This window comes from Bombina bombina, chromosome 6 (genome assembly GCF_027579735.1).
Source record: "Bombina bombina isolate aBomBom1 chromosome 6, aBomBom1.pri, whole genome shotgun sequence".
NCBI lineage: Eukaryota > Metazoa > Chordata > Amphibia > Anura > Bombinatoridae > Bombina > Bombina bombina.
Window position 1 is genome coordinate 692,992,789 of NC_069504.1, and position 26,979 is coordinate 693,019,767.

A 26,979-nucleotide genomic window follows, 5' to 3' on the forward strand; every position below is an offset into this window, starting at 1 on the left:
TAATTCAATAATTCCAGGAAAAAGGAAGAACCTCGTAACGAAAAGTACTTTGTAATACGGATTAAGGTAAGAAATGTGTATTATTATTAATACTCTTATTTTATACACTCTTTGTGTAGAGCTAATGAACAACGGCTTCTTACATTCATATTATAAGTTGAATGTAAACAGGTTCGCTCTAAAGCAAACTAAATTTATGCTCATTAGGTTAACGCGACTGAAGAACTCACTTAAAGGCTATGGTTTTAAAAAAGAAAATCACCAGAAACAAAATAAATACATTAAAATAAATTGTTGTACTCAAATACACACTATCTGATAGAAAAAAATATTCATATAAATATTATTAAAAATGTTTTATAAGGGTTCATTGGTGTAATTTATGGTATATGACAAGGTATTTAAATGGAAAGGACTATGATGAAGGAAGAAGGGTGAAAGACGTGATCCCTTTGAAACGCGTCAGGACACCATCTATTTGCCTAAAGTGCTCTCTCCATACACAGGACGTTTTCATCATTGTTGATGCCACTGAAGCATACCCTATGTATATTTACAATTGCTTTTAATTACCTCATATTGTATTGAGGTTCCATATTGTAAGCACACAATTGTTTGAAATAAAATATAGTGTAACTAATTTATACGGGGTTGCACTATTATTTTTCTCTCTTTTTGTGTTTATACACGCCTAATATCTGGAGAACATCCTTTTGGAGGAGAAGCAGCTACTTTCAAGGATACAGACAGACGACATTGATTGATATCCCCGTGGGTTTTCCCTCTCACTACACGGCACTTACCTCATAGGACTGAGGTAAAGGAGTGTGAGTAAACTCCCTAAGGGAGCCGTTAGTGTCTGTTTTACGTTTTGCCTATAACTATAGACCTATGAAGAGTTGATTGGCCTCTCTTTCTTATACTACTAAGAGACATTTTATGAGACATTTTATGAGATCTTTTTGATGTACATACATGTATTTATTCTATTACTGTGGTGCAGTGTATCAATTGTTTTTATTGTTTCTATTGCTTTGACTCTACCACAACAGCATAAGATCAGTATTCATTGCTATTTATTTAACATTACATTATTTAAAAAAAAAAAAAATTGTTTTTAAATAGATTATGAAATATATGTATTATAATGTATTTATGACTAGCTACAATATGCGCAAATAAGTTCTTTACGTTAATACATATGGTTCTCTGTATATGGGTATATGAGACCACTGTAGCCAGCATAGCATATTTACATATCTACTCATCCATCAAATAGTGTCTGAAATAGATCCTTATTTATTACATATTATCACCTATATCATTCAATATAGATTGCGCCATTAGAGTATTCCCACACGTGTATTGTATTGTTTTTCCCTACTCCTTTCATATTTATTATCAATATATATATATACAGGGAGTGCAGAATTATTAGGCAAATGAGTATTTTGACCACATCATCCTCTTTATGCATGTTGTCTTACTCCAAGCTGTATAGGCTCGAAAGCCTACTACCAATTAAGCATATTAGGTGATGTGCATCTCTGTAATGAGAAGGGGTGTTGTCTAATGACATCAACACCCTATATCAGGTGTGCATAATTATTAGGCAACTTCCTTTCCTTTGGCAAAATGGGTCAAAAGAAGGACTTGACAGGTTCAGAAAAGTCAAAAATAGTGAGATATTTTGCAGAGGGATGCAGCACTCTTAAAATTGCAAAGCTTCTGAAGCGTGATCATCGAACAATCAAGCGTTTCATTCAAAATAGTCAACAGGGTCGCAAGAAGTGTGTGGAAAAACCAAGGCGCAAAATAACTGCCCATGAACTGAGAAAAGTCAAGCGTGCAGCTGCCAAGATGCCACTTGCCACCAGTTTGGCCATATTTCAGAGCTGCAACATCACTGGAGTGCCCAAAAGCACAAGGTGTGCAATACTCAGAGACATGGCCAAGGTAGGAAAGGCTGAAAGACGACCACCACTGAACAAGATACACAAGCTGAAACGTCAAGACTGGCCCAAGAAATATCTCAAGACTGATTTTTCTAAGGTTTTATGGACTGATGAAATGAGAGTGAGCCTTGATGGGCCAGATGGATGGGCCCGTGGCTGGATTGGTAAAGGGCAGAGAGCTCCAGTCCGACTCAGACGCCAGCAAGGTGGAGGTGGAGTACTGGTTTGGGCTGGTATCATCAAAGATGAGATTGTGGGGCCTTTTCGGGTTGAGGATGGAGTCAAGCTCAACTCCCAGTCCTACTGCCAGTTTCTGGAAGACACCTTCTTCAAGCAGTGGTACAGGAAGAAGTCTGCATCCTTCAAGAAAAACATGATTTTCATGCAGGACAATGCTCCATCACACGCGTCCAAGTACTCCACAGCGTGGCTGGCAAGAAAGGGTATAAAAGAAGAAAATCTAATGACATGGCCTCCTTGTTCACCTGATCTGAACCCCATTGAGAAACTGTGGTCCATCATCAAATGTGAGCTTTACAAGGAGGTAAAACAGTACACCTCTCTGAACAGTGTCTGGGAGGCTGTGGTTGCTGCTGCACGCAATGTTGATGGTGAACAGATCAAAACACTGACAGAATCCATGGATGGCAGGCTTTTGAGTGTCCTTGCAAAGAAAGGTGGCTATATTGGTCACTGATTTGTTTTTGTTTTGTTTTTGAATGTCAGAAATGTATATTTGTGAATGTTGAGATGTTATATTGGTTTCACTGGTAAAAATAAATAATTGAAATGGGTATATATTTGTTTTTTGTTAAGTTGCCTAATAATTATGCACAGTAATAGTCACCTGCACACACAGATATCCCCCTAAAATAGCTAAAACTAAAAACAAACTAAAAACTACTTCCAAAAATATTCAGCTTTGATATTAATGTGTTTTTTGGGTTCATTGAGAACATGGTTGTTGTTCAATAATAAAATTAATCCTCAAAAATACAACTTGCCTAATAATTCTGCACTCCCTGTATATATATATATATATATATATATATATATATATATGTGTGTGTGTATGGGTATATATATACAGCGCTGCGGAATCTGTTGGCGCTCTACAAATACCTGATAATAATAATAATATATATACAGTATATACAGTATATATATATATATATATATATATATATATATATATATGTGTGTATAACAAAAAAAGAAGATAGAAAACCAAGTAAAGAATTTAAGTATAGCCTATGCCAGCACAACCCATCAATAAAAGTAAAAAATATAAGACTTATAGCACTGTGTGTAGTGGTTGCTGTTCCAGAGGTGACAAGCCCTTCTCCCATAAATACTAGATGCTTGATATTTATATACAATAATCACATTTTGCTGAAATAAAGACAGACACCGTTTTTGTTTATCCAGTTGTAATTACTCAGTGCAACTTATAACATATAAGTGAAAGATATAGCACCAACATGTCAGGCAAAAATAAAGAAAATTCAAAAACAGAATCACTGAGTTGGAAAAAATTATCATCCCCTCCTAAAATTACTTGTAAACTCAATCAGGTGTAGCTAATCACATTCTCAACAGCACACAAAGCCATTTGACCTTCAACTTTGATCAGTTGTGGACATATTGATTAGCTCAGCATAAATAGAGCTTTCCTGGAGCATCTCAGTCCCTGGTAGTGTAACTGAAACAATCAACTATGTGTGGCAAAGCACTTTAAAAAAATCTCCGGTATAAAGTTGTGGACAGGCACAAGTCAGGAGATGGATACAAGAAAATATCAAAGGCTTTATCAATGCCCAGAAGCACAGTGAAGTCTATTATTAAGAAATTGAAGGTATTTGGTACAACACAAACTCTCTCTGGATCAGAAAGTCGCTCCATACTGGATGAAAGAGCTAGGAGGAAACTGGTCAGAGAAGCTACCAAGAGGTCCACAGCCACTCTGAAGCAGTTGCAGGAATTTATGACAAAGAGTGGTCATTGTGTGCATGTGACAACAATATCACAAATTTCCACAATTGTGGCTTGTATGGGAGGGTTGCCACTCCTCAAGACAGGCCACATGCAGTCACGACTGAGCTTTGCCATTACACACCTAGGAGATTCTGAGGCCACATGGAAAAAGGTTTTATGGTCAAATGAGACTAAAATTGAATTATTTGGCCTAAAAACCAAACAATATGTTTGGAGGAAATCCAATACAGCTCACCATCCAAATAACACAATACCTACAGTAAAGCATGGAGGTGGTAATATCCTGTTATGGGTGTGTTTTTCTGCAGCAGACACTGGAGCACTTGTCAGGAGAGAAAGAATAATGGATGGGGCAAAATACCGTCAAATTCTTGAGGAAAATCTGCTGCCCTCTGCCAGGAAGTTGTCAATGGGAAGAAGGTTTACCTTCCAACATGACAATGACCCAAAGCACACAGCAAAATTGACCACACAGTTGTTGAAGGAGATAAAGGTGAATGTACTTGCATGGCCTAGTCAGAGTCCAGACTTAAACCCCATTGAATATCTGTGGCATGACTTGAAGACTGCAGTCCACAAACGGTCACCATCAAATGTAGCAGAACTGAAGCAGTTCTGCAAAGAAGAGTGGGCAAATATTGCACAGTCTAGATGTGCAAAGTTAGTCGAGACATAACCCAGCAGACTAGAGGCTGTAATAAAAGCAAAATGTGGTTCAACAAAATACTGACACAAGGGGATGATACTTTTTCCAACTTAGCAATTCTGTTTTTGTATTGTCTTTATTTTTGTCTGACATGTTGGTGTTATATCTTGAATATACAAATTGGAAGCTCACCAAAATGCCAAAGTTGATTCTTTTATTCTTAGAAAAGCAAAGTCAAACAGCCACCACAACGTTTCTGGGTAATACGCCCCTTAATCATGTGTATTACCCCGAAACGTCGTGGTGGCTGTTTGACTTTGCTTTTCTTAGAATAAAAGAATCAACTTTGGCATTTTGGTGAGCGGCCAATTTGTATATTTGCTATTACTTATTGGAGTTTGGTAGTAACTCCTTGGGGCTTGCACCATTGGTGTCTGTGCTGGATATTGCTGGACGTTACTACTATATGGTGTTATATCTTGCACTTGGATGTTATAAGTTGCACTGAGTAAATACAAATGGATATACAACAAACTGTGTCTGTCTTTATTTCAGAAGAACATTTTATTCTATGTGAAGAACATTGGAATGTAAAATATGTATAACCACCTTTGGTGTCATCAAGTTTTGCTCATGTGCAAACATTTTACTTTCAACTTGTAACTTGTAATACGAGCATTAAAGCTTAACTCTATTCCCTCTTGTTTTGTATAATGTACATTTCTTTCATGTAATTGGCAAGAGTCCATGAGCTAGTGACGTTTGGGATATATAATCCTACCAGGAGGGGCAAAGTTTCCCAAACCTCAAAATGCCTATAAATACACCCCTCACCACACCCACAATTCAGTTTTACAAACTCCTATGGAGGTGGTGAAGTAAGTTTGTGCTAAGATTTCTACGTTGATATGCGCTTCTCAGCCTTTTTGAAGCCCGATTCCTCTCAGAGTACAGTGAATGTCAGAGGGATGTGAAGGGAGTATCACCTATTGAATGCAATGGTTTTCCTAACGGGGATCTATTTCATAGGTTCTCTGTTATCGGTTGTAGAGATTCATCTCCTACCTCCCTTTTCAGATCGACGATATACTCTCATATTCCATTACCTCTACTGATAACTGTTTCAGTACTGGTTTGGCTATCTGCTATATGTGGATGGGTGTCTTCAGGTAAGTATGTTTTCATTACTTAAGACACTCTCAGCTATGGTTTGGCACTTTATGTATGTATATAAAGTTTTAAATATATGTATTGTACTTATATTTGCCATGATTCAGGTTTCAGTATATTTCCTTTTGCAGATTGTCAGTTTCATATCTGGGAAATGCATGTTTTAGAAATGTATTTCTTACCTGAGATGTAGTCTTTTTTCAATTGACTGTCATTTTTCTAAATCGCAGGCAGAATTTGGCTCGTGAGGGCTCAAAATACTAAAGTTTATTGCGTCATTCTTGGCGCGAGATTTTTTTGGCTCAAAGTTATGTTCGTTGATGCAAATTTGTTATTTCCGGCGTCTTAGTTGACGCCGGGTCCTTTCACAAGGTTGTGTCATCTATGACATGAGTGTGTTGTTTCCGGATGTTTTTGGCACCAAAAAATATTTTTCTGTTTGTTGTGCGTCATACTTGGCGCCAAATATTTTCATTATTTTAGACCCCATTCCTATTTGCCTCTTGCCTTTTTGCTATTCTGTTTGCATTTTTTCCAATTCCTGAAACTGCCATATAAGGAAATTGATAATTTTGCTTTATATGTTGTTTTTTTCTCTTACATTTGCAAGATGTCTCAATCTGTTTCTGTCTCAGAATTCACTGCTGGATTCCTGCTGCATGATAACAGTTCTACCAAAGCTAAGTGCATTTGTTGTAAACTTGTGGAGATTATACCTCCAGCTGTGGTTTGTAATAGTTGTCATGATAAACTTTTACATGCAGATAATGTATCCATCAGTAGTAGTTCATTATCTGTTGCTGTTCCCTCAACATCTAATGCACAAGATATACCTGTAAATATAAAATAATTTATTTCTGATTCTATTCAGAAGGCTTTGTCTGCCATTCCGCCTTTTAATAAATGTAAAAGGTCTTTTAAAACTTCTCATAAGGTTGATGAAATTTCAAATGACCAACAACATACTGAATTATCCTTCTCTGATGAGGATCTATCTGATTCAGAAGATCCTGCCTCAGATATTGACACTGATAAATCCTCTTATTTATTTAAATTGGAGAATACTCGTTCTTTGTTAAAAGGAGTGTTGATTACATTGGATATGGAGGAAACTAGTACTCTTGATATTAAAACTAGTAAACGTTTAAATTCTGTTTATAAACCTCCTGTGGTTATTCCAGAGGTTTTTCCAGTTCCTGATGCTATTTCTGATATGATTTATAAGGAATGGAATAAGCCTGGTAATTCTTTTATTCCTTCTTCAAGGTTTAACAAATTGTATCCTTTGCCAGAAGTTAGATTGGAGTTTTGGGAAAAGATCCCCAAAGTTGATGGGGCTATCTCTACTCTTGCTAAACGTACTACTATTCCTACGGAAAATAGTACTTCTTTTAAAGATCCTTTAGATAGGAAACTTGAATCTTATCTAAGGAAAGCTTATTTATATTCAGGTAATCTTCTTAGGCCTGCACTTTATTTGGCTAATGTTACAGCTGCTTCAACTATTTGGTTGGATACTTTAGCGCAACAAGTATCGGATCATGATTTGTCTAGCATTGTTAAGTTGATTCAACATGCTAATAATTTCATTTGTGATGCCATTTTTGATATTATCAAAATATATGTTAAATCTATGGTCTCTAGTTATCAAGCCGTCAACCGCAAATATTCTGGAATTCCGCAGTGTATTTGTGGCGAGGCCGATTTGCCTTAGTGCGACACAGATCAATTCTTACGTCACTACAGATGTCACAATCTGACTACTTTTGGTAGTTATCAAATAACTAGCAGGTACGCTCGGCACTATTCCGGCCCAGCGTACCTGGTTTTCAATCCGCCGCTGTAGAAGCACCGGATCCCATAGGAATCAATGGGAGTCTGACAGCAGCGAGAGCTCATGTTCGCTGCTGTCCGATATCCCATTGATTTCTATGGGAAATGTTTGCACCTAACACCCTAACATGCACCCCAAGACTAAACACCCCTAATCCCCCCCCCCTACACTGCCACCACCTAAATAAATTTATTACCCCCTAAACCGCCGCTCCCGGACCTCACCGCCACTATAATAAACTTATTAACCCCTAAACCTAAGTCTAACACTAACACCCCCCTAACTTAAATATTATTTTAATAAATCAAAATACATATTACTATTATTAACTAAATTATTCCGATTTAAAACTAAATACTTACCTGTAAAATAAACCCTAAGATAGCTACAATATAACTAAGAATTATATTGTAGCTATTTTAGGATTTATTTTGTACTTTACAGGCAACTTTGTATTTATTTTAACTAGGTAGAATAGTTATTAAATAGTTAATAACTATTTAATAGCTACCTAGCTAAAATAAATACAAAATTACCTGTAAAATAAATCCTAACCTAAGTTACAATTACACCTAACACTACACTATCATTAAATTAATTAAATTAAGTAACTACAATTACCTAAAATTAAATACAATTAAATAAACTAAACTATAGTACAAAAAAACACATTAAATTACAGAAAATATTTTTTTTTCAAGAAGTTTAAACTAATTACACCTAATCTAAGCCCCCTAATAAAATAACCCCCCCAAAAAATAAAATGCCCTACCCTATACTAAATTACAAAGTAATCAGCTCTTTTACCAGCCCTTAAAAGGGCTTTTTGCGGGGCATTGCCTCAAAGTAATCAGCTCTTTTACCTGTAAAAAAAAAATACAACCCCCCCAACATTAAAACCCACCACCCACATACCCCTACTCTAATCCACCCAAACCCCCCTTAAAAAAACCTAACACTAACCCCCTGAAGATCACAATACCTTTAGCCGTCTTCACCCAGCCAGGCCGAACACTTCATCCAAGCAGTGCAGAAGAGGTCCTCCATCCGGTAGAAGTCTTTATCCAAGTGGCATCTTCTATCTTCAATCATCCGGAGCGGAGCCATCTTCCATCCAGCCGATGCGGATCCATCTTCTTCCAACAACGTCCTAACACCGAATGAAGGTACCTTTAAGGGACGTCATCCAAGATGGGGTCCCTCGAATTCCGATTGGCTGATAGGATTCTATCAACCAATCGGAATTAAGGTAGGAAAAATCCGATTGGCTGATTCAATCAAGTTCCGATCAGCCAATAGAATGCGAGGTCAATACGATTGACTGATTGGATCAGCCAATCGGATTGAACTTCAATCCGATTGGCTGATTGAATCAGCCAATCAGATTTTTCCTACCTTAATTCCGATTGGCTGATAGAATCCTATCAGCCAATCAGAATTCGAGGGGCGCAATCTTGGATGACGTCCCTTAAAGGTACCTTCATTCAATGTTAGGACGTCGTTGGAAGAAGATGGCTCCGCGTCGGCTGGATGGAAGATGGCTCCACTCCTCTCCGGATGATTGAAGATAGAAGACGCTGCTTGGATGAAGACTTCTACTGGATGGAGGACCTCTTCTGCCCCGCTTGGATGAAGAGTTTGGCCCGGCTGGGTGAAGACGGCTAAAGGTAGGGTGATCTTCAGGGGGTTAGTGTTAGTTTTTTTTTAAAGGGGGTTTGGGTGGGTTAGAGTAGGGGTATGTGGGTGGTGGGTTTTAATGTTGGGGGGGTTATATTTTTTTTTACAGGTAAAAGAGCTGATTACTTTGGGGCAATGCCCCACAAAAAGCCCTTTTAAGGGCTGGTAAAAGAGCTGATTACTTTGTAATTTAGTATAGGGTAGGGCATTTTATTATTTTGGGGGGCTTAGATTAGGTGTAATTAGTTTAAACTTCTTGTAAAAAAATTTAATTTTCTGTTATTTAGTGTTTGTTTGTTTTTGTACTATAGTTTAATTTATTTCATTGTATTTAATTTTAGATAATTGTAGTTAATTAATTTAATTAATTTAATGATCATGTAGTGTTAGGTGTAATTGTAACTTAGGTTAGGATTTATTTTACAGGTAATTTTGTAATTATTTTAGCTAGGTAGCTATTAAATAGTTATTAACTATTTAATAACTATGTTACCTAGTTAAAATAAATACAAAGTTGCCTGTAAAATAAAACAAAATCCTAAAATAGCTACAATATAATTATTAATTATATTGTAGCTATCTTAGGGTTTATTTTACAGGTAAGTATTTAGTTTTAAATAGGAATAATTTAGTTAATAATAGTAATATGTATTTAGATTTATTAAAATAATATTTAAGTTAGGGGGGTGTTAGTGTTAGTGTTAGACTTAGGTTTAGGGGTTAATGAGTTTAATGTAGGTGGCGGCGGGGTCCGGGAGCAGCGGTTTAGGGGTTAATATATTTATTAGAGTTGCGGCGAGGTCCGGGAGCGGCAGTTTAGGGGGTAATAACTTTATTTAGGTGCGGGGGCTCCAGGATCAGCGGTTTAGGGGTTAAAACAGTATAGTATAGTGTGGGTGCTTAGTGACAGGCTAGCAAGAAAGCTGCGAAGAAGCCGATGAGCAGCAAGATCGATGACTGTTAGTTAACAACAGTCCGCTGCTCATCGCACCGTTCTTGGTGCGCGGCTTCTTGACAGCTTTCTTGATAACTCTGGCGAATGTATTCAGGTCCGCGGCAGCGATGGTAGGCGAGCTTAGGCAAGCATGTTGGGCCGGCGAATGCAGGTAAGTAGACAGGTTGATATAGTTATCAAGCCGTCAACCTCAAATACGCTGGAATTCCACAGCGTATTTGTGGCAAGGCTGATTTGCCTTAGTTATCAAAGGCTAGAGACTGGCAAAAGTAGAATTTAATGACGTAAGCTTCGATCCGCCAGACTCAGTCCGACACAGATCGATTCTTACGTCACTCCAGATGTTAAGCACACAAGTGTGGCACAATCTGACTACTTTTGCTAGTTATCAAAAAACTAGCAGGTACGCTCGGCAGTTTTCCGGTCCAGCGTACCTGGTTTTCAAACCGCCGCCCTGGAGGTGGCGGATCCCATAGGAATCAATGGGAGTCTGACCATAGCGAAAGTACAAGTTCGCTGCTGCCCGACATCCCATTGATTTCTATGGGAGCTGTCTACACCTAACACCCTAACATGTACCCCGAGTCTAAACACCGCTAATCTGCCCCCCCTACACCCCTGCAACTAAATAAATGTATTACCACCTAAACCGCCGCTCCCGGAGCCCACCGCAAGCTACTCTATACATATTAACCCCTAAACCACCGCTCCCTGACCCCACCGCAATTATAATATATGTATTAACACCTAAACCGCCGCTCCCAGACCCCACCGCCACCTACATGATACCTATTAACCCCTATCCTGCCCCCCCTATACAGCCGTCCTCTATAATAAAGTTATTAACCCCTATCCTGCTGATCCCGCACCTCGCCGCAACTAAATAAATAGTTTAACCCCTAAACCGCCACTCCTGGACCCCGCCGCAACCTATATTAAACTTATTAACCCCTAATCTGCCCCCCTACACCGTCGCCACCTATAATACATTTATTAACCCCTATCCTGCCCCCCACTACACCGCCGCCACTTTAATAAATTTATTAACCCCTAAACCTAAGTCTAACACTAACCCTAAACCCCCCCTAACTTAAATATTAATTAAATTAATCTAAATAATATTTCTCTTATTAACTAAGTTAATCCTATTTAAAACGAAATACTTATCTTTAAAATAAACCCTAATATAGCTACAATATAACTAATAATTATATTGTAGCTATCTTAGGATTTATTTTTATTTTACAGGCATCTTTCAATTTATTTTAACTAGGTACAATAGCTATTAAATAGTTATTAACTATTTAATAGCTACCTAGTTAAAATAAAGAGACATTTACCAGTAAAATAAATCCTAACCTAAGTTACAATTACACCTAACACTACACTATACTTTAATAAATTATTCCTATTTAAAACTAAATACTTACCTGTAAAATAAACCCTAAGGCCTAGATTTAGAGTTGGGTGGTAGCCGTCAAAACCAGCGTTAGGAGCCTAACACTGGTTTTTACCGCCCGCTGGTATTTGGAGTCAGTCAGGAAAGGGTCACTTTCCAGCCACGACTTTTCCATACCGCAGATCCCCCTACGCCATTTGCGTATCCTATCTTTTCAATGGGATCTTTCTAACGCTGGTATTTAGAGTCTTGGCTGAAGTGAGCGTTAGAAATCTAACGACAAAACTCCAGCCGCAGAAAAAAGTCAGTAGTTAAGAGCTTTCTGGGCTAACGCCGGTTTATAAAGCTCTTAACTACTGTGCTCTAAAGTACACTAACACCCATAAACTACCTAAGTACCCCTAAACCGAGGTCCCCCCACATCGCCGCCACTATATTAAAAAAATTTAACCCCTAATCTGCCGCTCCGTACACCGCGGCCACCTACGTTATCCCTATGTACCCCTAATCTGCTGCCCCTAACACCGCCGACCCCTATATTATATTTATTAACCCCTAATATGCCGCCCCCAACGTCGCCTCCAACTACCTACATTAATTAACCCCTAATCTGCCGACCGGAGCTCACCGCTACTATAATAAATGTATTAACCCCTAATCCGCCTCACTCCCGCCTCAATAACCCTATAATAAATAGTATTAACCCCTAATCTGCTCTCCCTAACATCTGCTCTTCCTAACATTATAATTTATATTGTAGCTATATTAGGGTTTATTTTACAGGTAAGTATTTAGCTTTAAATAGGAATAATTTATTTAATAATAGTTAATTTATTTCGTTAGATTTAAATTATATTTAAGTTAGGGGGGTGTTAGGGTTAGAGTTAGACTTAGCTTTAAGGGTTAATACATTTATTATAGTAGCGGGGAGATCCGGTCGGCAGATTAGGGGTTAATTATTGCAGGTAGGTGGAGGCGACGTTGTGGGGGGGCAGATTATGGGTTAATAAATATAATATAGGGGTCGGCGGTGTTAGGGGCAGCAGATTAGGGGTACATAGGGATAATGTAGGTTGCAGCGGCGTACGGAGCGGCAGATTAGGGGTTAAAAAATATGCAGGTGTCAGCGATAGCGGGGGCGGCAGATTAGGGGTTAATAAGTGTAAGGTTAGGGGTGTTTAGACTCGGGGTACATGTTAGAGTGTTAGGTGCAGACATAGGAAGTGTTTCCCCATAGAAAACAATTTTTTAGATTAGGGTGGGCACTCTTAAAATTGTGTGGGTTTTGCGGATTAGGGGTTAATAGTTTTATTAGGTTTATTGCGTTGTGGGTGAATGGCGGATTAGGGGTTAATAGTTTAATTAGGCTTATTGCGTTGTGGGGGATTGTCGGTTTAGGGGTTAATACTTTTATTATTAGTTCCAATGTGGGTTAATGGCAGATTAGGGGTTAATATACTTTATTAGTTATTGCGGTGGGGGATTGCGGTTGACAGGTAAATAGATATTGCGCATGCGTTAGGTGTTAGTTATTTTGAGGCAGTTACGGGAGTTATGGTGCTCACATACTCAGCGCAAGGCTTGCTGTGCCTGCCTATGTGTGACAAGGTGAAAATGGAGTAAAATATCTCAATTTTCGCCGCGTAAGTCCTTGCGCTGAGTATGTGATACCGATTTGCGACGTGGTTCTATGTTAGCTTATGGGAGTAAAAATTGCGGCCGACGGGTGAAATATACGTGCCGCATTTATATGCAGCGCTGTATATGTGATACCAAAATTGCATAAAAAACGGCACTGCCAGCTTTTGCGGGTAACACCACATATGTAATGGAGCCCCAGCTGTTCATCCTCTCCTTACCTAACCTTGCACATGGCTTGATTCTGGTTCTTTCATCAGGACAATTCTCTATGCCACACAGCCAGGTCAATCAAGTTGTGGATGGAGGACCACCCAATCAAAACCCTGTCATGGCCAGCCCAATCTCCAGACCTGAACCCAATTGAAAGTGTCTGGAATGTGATTGTGTATATATATGTGGAAATAAAATCTATACACATATTAATACATGAATACATCTGTACACACGCACAGACACACATGCTGTCTCCGGGCTTACACTGCTAGCAACGCCCCCTGCCTTGCATGTACGCGCGCTCTGAGATGAAGCAGCCCTGAGGTAGGAGTATGTAATGCTGACTTATTCATTCATTCATTTATTTATTACACATTAATGGAAATGCATAATTGTTTTGTTATTTGTTTCTTTTTCCCAAAGTTTGGTAATAAATTTAAGAGTATCGTTCCTTTGTATAATAAGGGCATATGCATGGTATTATATTTTGTGAGCAGCAGCGTGTCTGCAGTATATTAAGGTTACAGCATCGATATCATAAACATATTCTAGGAATGCAATTTGATTTTGTTAGTCATATATGATCTCCTGTTGCTGTTATCACTGATGAGATGGTTATATTTATGCTTTGTATATATCACTGTTTATGTATTGTGTTCACTGTGCTTGGGAGGTTGCTATGACAACCTTTGGCGGTTTTTTCCACGTTGTGGGGGGTGGGGTCTTCATTTGTTTGTATTGGTGTTTGTATAAAGGGATGCATCTTGCATGTGTCCTCTGTCTGAGGAAGGGGATACGGTCCCCGAAACGTCACAGAAATAAATATTTTTGATTGAAAAGGACCAGTGAGTGCAGCCATTTGTTCATTGATACTATTCATTTTTTGCATGCACCCTGGCATATTGTATTTATAAGTGAGAGTGCTCTCCTGTTGCTAATATTTGTATTATTTTTGTTGAAGCACCCACCAATTAAGAAATGCCTCTTCCCTGGAAACCGTTCTTCTGAGTCTGTACTCAGTTTTATATTCACAGTGAATTTTTGGGCTTTACTATATCACTGTTTTCCTTTATAACCAGTCTAATTACAGCAGTATGGATACTGATATTGAGGACACTGAAGTGCTCACCTTTACAGAGGTGGATGCTGCGAGGATTTTATTCTCTGCTGAGGATGACACTACTCTGTGTTTTTGGCTCTTTTAAAATTAAAGAAAAAAGAGATTGACCTAAAGTTGCATGGAGTGTATCTATCAGACTACTACAGGAGAAAACTTATTCCAAGAGGTTTTCGAATCAGGAATTTACCCACTATTGGACGGACAAACAGTGAATTCTGCAGGAAATGGTGCGCCATTTTAAACAAGTGTAGTCTAGACTTGATTCTACTTGTAACTGAAGAGGTGAGAATACTCCTGGATAAAATTAGGGGTGAAATCAATGACCTTGAAGCAAAGAAGCTTGAGATGATGACAGTTGATGATACAGAACCCTGGCTGGAGAAATTAACCACACAGTTGAAAGAGTATAAAGATGAATTAATCCAGTTTAAGAATCGGAAACTCACAATGGTATGTGAGGACCACAAAGAAAAGAGGGTCTATCGATGGCTCACTGGTGACAATAGGAGTAACTATGGCTATTGGAGACAGAGACGCCAGCGCCAATACACTAAGAGATCGCTACAAACTATGGACAGTAGTTCGGGATCTGATTCCAATGCTCCACAAACAAGTGAAGGTGCTATGGCACCCATGACTGGGGATCAACATTTTTTTCACGGGGTTACCACCCGTTCAGGCCAACGAATACGAGGAAGAGGCCGCGGCCGCACCCGCGGAGGGGTGGGTGGAACAGCAAAACCACCGATACCTCTAAGATAACAACTACTGGAGTTGAAAATACAGGTCTGGTTCTTAATATCAGCAATCATGTCTTATCTGAAGCAGAATATAGACTTTTAAATAAGGGGTTGAACTTTGTACCTTCACGCAAGGCTGATCCCTTTGACATTTACATTGATTGTCAGAAATTTCAAAGACTGTTACGTCTAAAACATCACTTTAGGGATCAAGATGCCAACAGTATGCAGAATCCTTTTAAGAAACAGAGTGTCTTTGACCCCATTAGTTCCAATCCTAGCATAAAAACCTACATGCGGTTGGTCACTCAAGAACTAAGTGATTGTTCCTCATATAAATTTCGGCATAATCTACCTCAAGATGAAAGGGAGGCGATCAAATCCTTGGCCAGTGATGCTTCAATCATCATTAGGACAGCGGATAAAGGTGGGGCCGTGGTGGTCCAGAATTATAGTGACTATAAGAATGAGATTATGACACAATTAGCCGACAATAAAACCTATATTCGGCTGAGTGGGAATCCAACAGTAAGATTTCAGTCACTGATCTTTGCCTCAATTGACCGAGGGTATAACAATGGATGGATAGACACTGAAACAGTTTCTTTCCTGAAAGTCCAACACCCAGTGTGCCCTATACTTTATACGCTTCCAAAGATACATAAGGACATCAATCACCCTCCAGGGCGACCAATTGTTTCCGCCAGGGGTTCGTGCACTTCCAAATTGGCCATCTACGTGGATTATTACTTACAACCATGTGTGAAACAGATGGCTTCATTTTTGAGGGACTCATCCCAACTACTTGATTCATTACGCACGTTGGAGATTGAAGAACACTGGCTATTGGTGACAGCAGACGTCACGAGTCTATATACAATAATTCCACATGAAGATGGCAAGAGATGTGTACGGGACAGTCTATTGAAGTATCCTTATGTTGGCCCACCTGTTGACTATTTATTGGAACTCTTGGATTTGAGCCTTACTCTCAACTATTTCCGGTTTGAGAAGTCCTTCTATCAGCAAGTCACAGGCACGGCCATGCGCTCGAATGTGGCTCCCTCTCTGGCAAATCTGTATATGGAGCATTTTGAGCGCACAGTAATGGCGGTACAACACAAGAAAGAGGTAATTTTCTACAAAAGGTACATAGACGACCTGTTCCTGATTTGGGCAGGGTCTGAACAGGACCTAATTGATTGGTTTACCATTCTGAACCAACTGGATACTCCAGTAAAATTTAAGATGTTACACAGTACAGAGTCAGTGGACTTTTTGGATCTAAGGATCTTTAAAGTAGAAAAAAAACTTGGTAATACTCTATACCAGAAACCGACGGATAGAAATGCACTGCTCCATGCCACTAGTTGTCACCCTCCAGCATTACTACAAGCTATACCTCAAGCTCAAATGACAAGGGTCATTAGGAACAATAGTGATGACTCCAATCAAAGTATACAATTAGAGCTAATGAGCAACAAATTTTTGGATAGAGGGTACAACCCAAGATGTATTAAACAAGCTAAAGAAAAGTGCACAGTGGCCAATTTGGCTAATCCGAAGAAAAAGGATGACACAAACCCACGGATGACTTTTGTTACCAAGTATACTCCAGATTTAAGAACCACTGGGATGAGTCTTCGTCGCCATTGGCACATTATGCAAAGTGATCCAAGTCTTCCGCTATCTAATTGGGCACCCCCTAGGGTGGGCTACAAAAGGAACACTAGCTTGAGGGATCTCCTCATGAAGACAGATCCAAGTCACTGTTACCAACAACTGACCTGGCTTCAACCAAAAAAACTTGGCTGTTATCGTTGTACCGGATGCACTACGTGCAACTCAATGCTCCCAGGAGCTACATTCAGCCATCCCCACAAGAAGAAAAAATTCACCATAAGACACCAGCTGACATGTACTACTACGTTTGTCATCTATTTACTGAGTTGCAGTTGTGCGAAATTCTATGTGGGCAAAACATCCGATGAAGCCCGAACTCGTATGGCGAACCACCGTTCGGCCATAAGAACAGCAATCAAGGATCAGAAAAGTGACCAACCAGTTGCCAGGCATTTTTTGGAGGCGGGACACAATCCTACTGATCTACGGTTTGTCCTTATAGACCATGTTCCCCCATTGAAGAGGGGTGGCGATAGAAACAGAATCCTTCTCCAAATTGAAGCCAGATGGACATATCGCTTGAACACCATCCAACCTAACGGACTAAATTAAATGCTGGATTGGCATTGTTTCCTTTAATGAGTTCATTTAATGAGTTGTCCAATGATCTATTGTGGTTGGGAGTCCATGAGCCCCTTTTTTCTTTTCCTTTCTCTTTCTTTCTCTTTCTTTTTCTTTTTCTTTTTCTTTTCTTCTTTTTTTCATTTTTTCTTTTTCTCTTCTTCTTTTTTTTCTTCTTTTTTCTTTTTTCTTCTTTCTTTTTTTTTTTTTTTTCTCTTTTTTTGGTTGTGAGTCCATAAGCCATGAGAATTTGGTAGGTCTAGTTTTGCTTATTTTATCTATACAGATCTGTGAATAGATTATTTGGGTCCTAGGACCCCAGAGGCTCAATTATAACTTTGGTTCATTTGGATATTAGGTAATATTTAGGTTCAAATATGTGTGACAATCATTTCCCTATGAAGTAGATAGGCTGTTGTAATATATTGTGCAAAAATGTGTGTGGCAAACAAGTGGATGTTAACAGAAAAACAAATATGCTCAACACAATGTGCTAAAAAACAATACTCTCCTTGTTAAGTAAAGTGACCGCTGCCCTTCCTCAGTCTCTCCCCAAGGACTGTATAAGCAATAGACAAAACGAAATGGATGGCGCTGGTCTTGCAGAATAGTTAGTTTCTAATGATAGATAGAAATGGACTTGATGTGCAAGTTAAAATCTGTTGCAATAATGTGCAATATACTCACTCCTTGAGTAATGTGAGTCCTGCTTCTATGGTATATCCCTCTGCGATATGTCCCTCTCCAAAGGAAACAACAAGGTGGTTTTCAACAGGGCTGGAAAAGGATTAGAACCTCATCAGCAGTAAAGTAATAACTTTAAGTTGAAAAAACAAGTAGTAACATACTTATCCAAAAAAGCAAGTCCGGCTCGTCACAGAGAAAGTAATTTCAAATATAAGAGATAAAAAAGTGGTTTATTGTAGCTCTACGCATTTCAACGCTTAAGCGTCTTTTTCAAGAGCAATAAAAGACAATAAAAACAAGTGACAGTTTGTAGTACAATACAAACTGTCACTTGTTTTTATTGTCTTTTATTGCTCTTGAAAAAGACGCTTAAGCGTTGAAACGCGTAGAGCTACAATAAACCACTTTTTTATCTCTTATATTTGAAATTACTTTCTCTGTGATGAGCCGGACTTGCTTTTTTGGATAAGTAAGTTACTACTTGTTTTTTCAACTTAAAGTTATTACTTTACTGCTGATGAGGTTCTAATCCTTTTCCAGCCCTGTTGAAAACCACCTTGTTGTTTCCTTTGGAGAGGGACATATCGCAGAGGGATATACCATAGAAGCAGGACTCACATTACTCAAGGAGTGAGTATATTGAACATTATTGCAACAGATTTTAACTTGCACATCAAGTCCATTTCTATCATTAGAAACTAACTATTCTGCAAGACCAGCGCCATCCATTTCGTTTTGTCTGTTGTAATATATGTACAGTTCAATTTTTTCCATAACAAAAAAATTCTTTTGTTTTTTACATTTATTAACCTGAGCTAGGAGTATGTATTCATTTGGCTCTATCCCATATTGATCGCCTTATCATCTTACTTCAGGTTGGTATATATACAGGTTTTCTGGACTATGTGTTTAAATTTATTATTTGTCCAGGTCAGCAATATATCTCTATATATCCCTTTAAATATCAGGCATACTTTGGTATATTTCAAGCTGCTTTATTGAATATCAATATTAGGTATGGTCTAGATACTGTATAAGATCACATATGGCCATCACATGTATACTGTTCATTCTTTAACATTTATTTATTTTTTAACAATTATTTTTTAACTTTTATTGTCCCCCAATAACCTAGTAGCAGCACTAGCCTGTTGCCGCTTGAGGCTTTTTTGTGCTAGGAGTGTTTCCCCGGGTGAACAGCTGAGTCAGTGTTGACATCGGGTAACGTGATGACGTACCACATGCTGTCTCCGGGCTTACACTGCTAGCAACGCCCCCTGCCTTGCATGTACGCGCGCTCTGAGATGAAGCAGCCCTGAGGTAGGAGTATGTAATGCTGACTTATTCATTCATTCATTTATTTAATTACACATTAATGGAAATGCATAATTGTTTTGTTATTTGTTTCTTTTTCCCAAAGTTTGGTAATAAATTTAAGAGTATCGTTCCTTTGTATAGTAAGGGCATATGCATGGTATTATATTTTGTGAGCAGCAGCGTGTCTGCAGTATTTTAAGGTTACAGCATCGATATCATAAACATATTCTAGGAATGCAATTTGATTTTGTTAGTCATATATGATCTCCTGTTGCTGTTATCACTGATGAGATGGTTATATTTATGCTTTGTATATATCACTGTTTATGTATTGTGTTCACTGTGCTTGGGAGGTTGCTATGACAACCTTTGGCGTTTTTTTCCACGTTGTGGGGGGTGGGGTCTTCATTTGTTTGTATTGGTGTTTGTATAAAGGGATGCATCTTGCATGTGTCCTCTGTCTGAGGAAGGGGATACGGTCCCCGAAACGTCACAGAAATAAATATTTTTGATTGAAAAGGACCAGTGAGTGCAGCCATTTGTTCATTGATAATATATATATATATATATATATATATATATATATATATATACACACGACCTATGATTACCCAAAACTTCTCTCGGCCATCGGGCGAATAAATGACAAATTTACCAACCCGCTAGAAACTTTCGTTGCCCATGCATGTCTGCATGTAGTGTGTATATATCTTATTTAAAAAGGGAAAATAAATAGTGTTATTGTAATCTCACAAACCAGTGCAGACAGAGGTCCCAATTTGAATTCCCTGCAAGCTGCCTAATATTTGGGACCTGTGCATTAACAAAAAGTTTTTAACTTTAGAAGAGATTTTTCTATCACCTGGTAGAAAAAAACAGGGATATTATCTTTGTAATATTGTTTGTACAGTCTTGTCTGTTTTCCCCCATAAGGAAAATATAAAGATATAATTTAGCTTTTTTTTTTTTTAATTCAACATATGTGGGGGTTATGATTGACTGAGTATATTTAATGCTGCCACCCTTCAACCTATAGAACGCTGTGAGCGGTACTGCATTTAGCTGGACATTGAACAGTCACATAACAGCATGTTAAAAGACATTTTTTTTTTCACTTTCTACCCAGCTGCCTTTCAACTACTACAGCAACTGTAAGAGCCGCTCTAACAAATTTGTCTGGATGCATAGAGATGGAATGGTCTCTCCGGAATGGCAAGCTCAACTTTTGGAGCATCAATGGCGTCTGGGAAAATTGTGCACTGCACTATATTGTTAGGATAGGCAGCTTTCTCATGTACATTGTGCTGAAGTAGTGCAGAGGACCCTGGAGTACTTCAGCATAATGTACGTGAGCAAGCTGCCTACCATAACAATATAGTCACTTTAACCCATACTTCATTCAAACACACAGAGAAGAAACACTCACCGCTTTAGCAGGGTGTCTTCCCGCGCACACAAGCATAGGGGAAGTAGCAACGGAAAAGGAGGAGACCAAGAGCCATGGAGATAAGTGGAGGTTATTTAAATGCTTTTGACAAAAATACTCTCCCCTTTCTCCCCTCTTGTCCTTTGTGTCTGCAAATGTGGAACCTTTTTTTTATCTATTGCTACTGGTGTCCCACTTAAAATGTTAGGTTGCATTTGGCGACCAGACCAGTATATTCATATGCCCTGTATATGTATAAATATATATATGTATATATAGAATTTCAAATAGGTAAAGCACTCACTGGACTGTAGACATCAGTGTTAAATCCAAACTTTGGGCTCCATGTACTAAGAGGCGGGCGGACAGCTTCTTACCTCGCGAAGCTGTCCGCCCGCCTCCGCTACACACGGGCAGCGGATCTATTGATCCGCTTGCCCGTATGTATCATTACACACTCAGCGGAGTGTGTAATGCCCGCCCCTTCAGTCGCGCGACCAATCACGCGACTGAAGGGGCTGTCAATCACCGAGAGCAAGCGAGCTCTCTGTGATTTTGCTTCACCACCTAAGAGGTGGCGTAGGGTGTAGGAAGCAGCGGTCTAATGACCGCTGCTTCTTACATTGCGGGAAGCAGGCTCGCATATGCGAACCTGCCCCGCAAAGGCTCCGGAGCAGCTTTTGCTGCTTCGTACATGGAGCCCTTTATTGTGACGTTTCGGGACCAACAACGTCCCTTCCTCTGACAAAAATCAAGTGAGGAAATGAAACAATTATAGGCCAACAAACAACTCCCCTAGTAGGCTACCAATCCGAGTGAGCCGTGTGCAAAAAGACATAGACATGTGCAATTATTGTAATACTGGTCGTAAACAATGTGAATACAATGATATTTAAATAATATAGGTGTGTCCATAAAGATAGTGTTAATACCAGACAAATGTGAAACTCATATCCCCCAAGCTTACCCTGATCATGATCGTAATCTCTACGAGTCTGAATCGTCAAAAAACATATGTGGAGGACAACAAAAGCCATGATAGGTGTAAAAACATCAAGCCCCTGATGGATAATTGGTAAGTTAATTCAAACACCACACCTACAGAGACCTGTATGTCAACATCGATGGTGCATCTTTAATACCTCCCCAATGTGATCATCATCATACACCGGGTATAGCCTTCTAATCATCACCCAAGTCTTACCTTAAGTCCTAAATGCAATGTGCAATATAGTGTGATATACGATTGTCAATAAGGTACATGGCTACAATTACAAATCAGCAATACCGCAGATAGGAGAATCATGCGTATTGGACCCGGTGTCACACACCCCTTATTGTAATTGGCCAGGATCCGCCTCCAACAGTTTCTAAAACAAACACTAAACACGCCCCTCATGCAATACAAACCCGTCACTCCAAGCAAATACATATGACACTCTCCAAGCAAACACATATGACACTCACATATCGCATCATTCTAGACATTTACCGTGCCATTTCGAAAATGTGTAATCATCATAATCCTCTAAGGGGCTCATCCCGCATCACTGATCAATGATCACAGTTCTAATAAAAATACCCGACAGAGCTGACCGTCTCCCCTATGGCTTCGAAGGGTTACGTGTATCACCATAGCAACGCCTACTCGCGCACGATGTGGAGAACTAATATACTCCAACATATACTGATATACAAGGGCTACGCATCTCTACTCTCTCTTCATAATCATGCTAATGAGCTTATTTGAGACATAACCAGCCACAATAACCAACTGAGCTGCTGTCACCTAAAAGGGTTGTGCATATTCTAACACTGTGCAAAGTACGAACCTATATAAGTGAGAGCTGTAACATTAGTGCTATACACCAGATCCCGGACCCAAACATAACATGTTACCATCCTTATTCTGTGCGTGAACGCGGACTCAACTTTATGTAACACATATCACCATTACCTGATCATAGTAAAAAACACGCCCACAAGAACAAACTTAATGGAACCAAGATATGATATGTCAATTATGTCAGACACTACATTGACTAAAAAATGCCTCATATTTCCAGAGTGCTAACACAATCCCAGCTAGTCCTCACAGTGGTCTAGGACCATACACACAGCAACCTCAATATGATGTTGAGTGTCAGAAAATAAAAACTCTTACAATCTACAAATCAAAAAATATACCTAGACAATACCATATTCTAAGAGAGTATATGGGCAATCCATAATGGTTCAAATACCTTTACAATCTTAACACAACGGTTATCTGGCCAAATGTATACCCTAATCATACACAGGTACCCATCACCAATAAACCCAAATGTCTAAAAAAAGACAGCTTATTACAAGGGGATACCTATGTCAATTCACCCTTGGACTCCTAGCGATACTACACCACATATGTAACATACATATAGCCTCCACTCATATGTCAGTTACATGAGCAATCCTACTACTGTAATCTGACCAAACCACAAGATCATGTATCTAAGGACTTAGGGGGATATGGTCCACAATTATCTATGTTGTGTTAATGTGAATATGTGCAGAAAACCGATACATTTAAGACATAACATAATTAAAAACAAATTAAAAACACCTCACACATCTTCCCTCAGAAGATATGCTATATTGTTGTTAGGACTGAAAAAAGCAGGGAACACTGTGCCACATGATAAATATGTACTTGCATAGTATTATCGTGTGTATCTTACGTCGTGCTGACTATCCACACAAAGCAATTATTATTAATGTCAAAAAAAAAAAACATGGACTCTCAAGTGTAGGAACAAACCTACACATAACAGATCAATAAGCTCTCATACACCAAGGTGTGTCAGTCTCCACTTCACAAAAAGCTTTGCCAACCCGTCTGGACATTCAAGCCTCTCGGGGCTAAAGTACAAAGTTCATGTATCCATCGTGCTTCTTTCTTCAAAAGTATTTTGGCTCTATTACCACCTCTTCTCAAAACTGGCACATGGTCAATAATCCTAAACCGTAAGTCACTCACAGTGTGCCCTGCTTCCAAAAAGTGATGAGCCACTGGATGTTCCGCCTTTCCCATCTTCAGAGCCGATCTAATGCTGGAGCGATGATTCGCCATCCTTACTCTGGCATCATCAGTCGTCTTTCCTGTGTAAAATTTCCCACAGGGACAATTAAGAAGATACACAATAAACTGGGTGGTGCACGTGAGGAAGAATTTAATCTGATATTTCTTTCTGCAATCAGTATGTTGAAATGTAGTGCCTGTGTGCATGCTGTTACATGTGACACAACTGATGCATTTAAAGCAACCAACTTTCTTTTTCAACCAAGGTTGTTTCTCTTTCTTCAAGGGGATATCCGTATTCATCAGCATATCCCTCAGGCTAATATCTCTCCGATAAGCCAATCTGGGTGCCGACCACTCTGTAAATGGTAATGTAGGATCACTTTTGAGTATTTTCCATTCCTCTTTAATTTCTTTCGCAATATGGTATTGATCTGGGCTATACGTGGTGACAAACGTAAGCTGTCGGTTCCTGTTGCTATCCTTGGGGGTCTGTTCTTCTTGGGATAATAGAGCTGATTCCTGTTGTTCATGCAGACTCCTCTTATTGTATCGCGTGTCATTTCTGACAATTGCAAATTGATTAGGTTCTCATCTGTGTTGTTTCTTATCACACGCTGGTATTGTGCTTTTGGAATATTGCAAATTAATGCTGGTTTTCGCGTGCAGGATGGAATTACGGTCAGTTCCTTTTCTAAATAGCGTGGTGCCTAATCCATCATGGGTCTTGAACACTCTGACATCCAAAAAGTCTACTGTGTCGATGTTGGCAGTATGTTGAAATTTAATGGTACTGTCCATCCCATTTAGGGTGTCAATCCAGGTTTTCAGAGTATGTTCTCCATCACGCCAAATCCAGAACACGTTGTATATATAACAACAATAAAACAATGGCTTTGATCTCATAAACTTTCATTTGTATAGATTCATACTCGGCCATAAAGAGGTTTGCCAATGATGGGGCCATATTCGACCCCATTGCAGTCCTTTCTATTTGCAGGTAAAAGGTGTTTTCAAAACAAAAGAAATTATTCTCAAGACACATAGTGAGAAGGTCCACTATTACTTCTTCCGAGGGGCCCACATATGGTGTACGTCTTATGTGGTTGACTACCGCTGCAATCCCCAGCTTGTGGGGAATCACTGTGTATAAGCTACACACATCCATCGTCACCAATATATCAGTAGATTGAATATCCCTCAATTGGGTGATAGGTCGTATAAAGGCACTGGAATATTGTTATATGATTTCATTCTTTTTACCAGAGGCTGTAGATGAAAATCCAGAAACTCAGCCAGTGGCTGGAGGAGTGATACCCTCGCTGAGACACTGGCCTCTATTTATCAAGGTCTGTCGGACCTGATCTGACAGTGTGGATCAGGTCCGACAGACCTCAATGAATGCGGCGAGCAATACGCTCGCCGTATTCAGCATTGCACCAGCAGCTCAGAAGAGCTGCTGGTGCAACGCAGCCCCCTGCAGACTCGCGGCCAATGGGGTGTCAATCAACCTGATCGTACTCGATCGGGTTGATTTCTGGCGATGTCTGTCCGCCTGCTTAGAGCAGGCGGACAGGTTATGGAGCAGTGGTCTTTTTGACCGCTGCTTCATAACTGCTGTTTCTGGCTCGCCAGAAACACGGGGCATCAAGCTCCATTTGGAGCTTGATAGATAGGCCCCAATGGGTCTCCCTGGGGGCTGTGTAGCATCCTTGTGGATTTTGGGTAAAGTATAGATAATTGGTGTTATGGGGAAATCCCTCTTTAGGAATTGATACTCATGTTGGGTGATTAACTCCATGTCACGCCATCTCTCGAGTTTTTGGTCAATAACTCTCTTCAACTGGTAAGTGGGATCATTTTGTAAAGTAGTGTAGGTCTTTGAATCCAATATTTGTCTCAAGATCTCAGATCTATACTGACTCAGGTCCATCACGACCACTGCACCGAGCCGCTCTAACAAATTTGTCTGGGTGCATAGAGATGGAATGGTCTCTCCGGAATGGCAAGCTCAACTTTTGGAGCATCAATGGTGTCTGGAAAAATTGTGCACTGCACTATATTGTTATGGTAGGCAGCTTTCTCATGTACATTGTGCTGAAGTAGTGCAGAGGACCCTGGAGTACTTCAGCATAATGTACGTGAGCAAGCTGCCTACCATAACAATATAGTCACTTAACACATACTTCATTCAAACACACAGAGAAGAAACACTCACCACTCTAGCAGGATGTCTTCCCGAGCACACAAGCATAGGGGTCGGAAGTAGCAACTGAAAAGGAGGAGACCAAGAGCCATGGAGATAAGGGGAGGTTATTTAAATGCTTTTGACAAAAATACTCTCCCCTTTCTCCCCTCCTGTCCTTTGTGTCTGCAAATGTGGAACCTTTTTTTTATTTATTGCTACTGGTGTCCCACTTAAAATGTTAGGCTGCATATGGCGACCGGACCGGTATATTCATATGCCCTGTATATGTAGAAATATATATATATATATATATATATATATATATATATATATATATATATATATATATATATATATATATATATAAGAGATAAGGAAGGCACTCACTGGTCTTTAAATCAAAAAGTCATTTTAATTAAGCGTGACGTTTCTCGGTTTGTCTGAGGAAGGGGAGTGTGTCCCCGAAACGTCACGCTTAATTAAAATTACTTTTTGATTTAAAGACCAGTGAGTGCCTTCCTTATCTCTTGTACTTATCTGCTGGCACCCTGGCATATATGGATTTTGAAAGTGTGAGTGCTCTCTATCACATTATATATATATATATATATATATATATATATATATATACACACACACACATATACATATTAAGATGTCATTATTTATATACAGTATCTGACAAAAGTGAGTACACCCCTAAGTGGAAATGTC

At 39.3% G+C, this 26,979-nt stretch overlaps 1 protein-coding gene across 2 annotated transcripts in view; it reads left to right on the forward strand.

Moving 5' to 3' along the window:
- The window catches only part of LOC128663457 (uncharacterized), a 260,004-nt gene that overhangs the window by 74,621 nt on the left and 158,404 nt on the right, over positions 1–26,979 (forward strand). For both annotated transcript variants that reach the window (XM_053717792.1, XM_053717790.1), the window contains exon 3: positions 18–66. In XM_053717792.1, the coding sequence (XP_053573767.1) occupies positions 18–66 (49 nt within the window). The remainder of the gene's footprint in view (positions 1–17; positions 67–26,979) is intronic.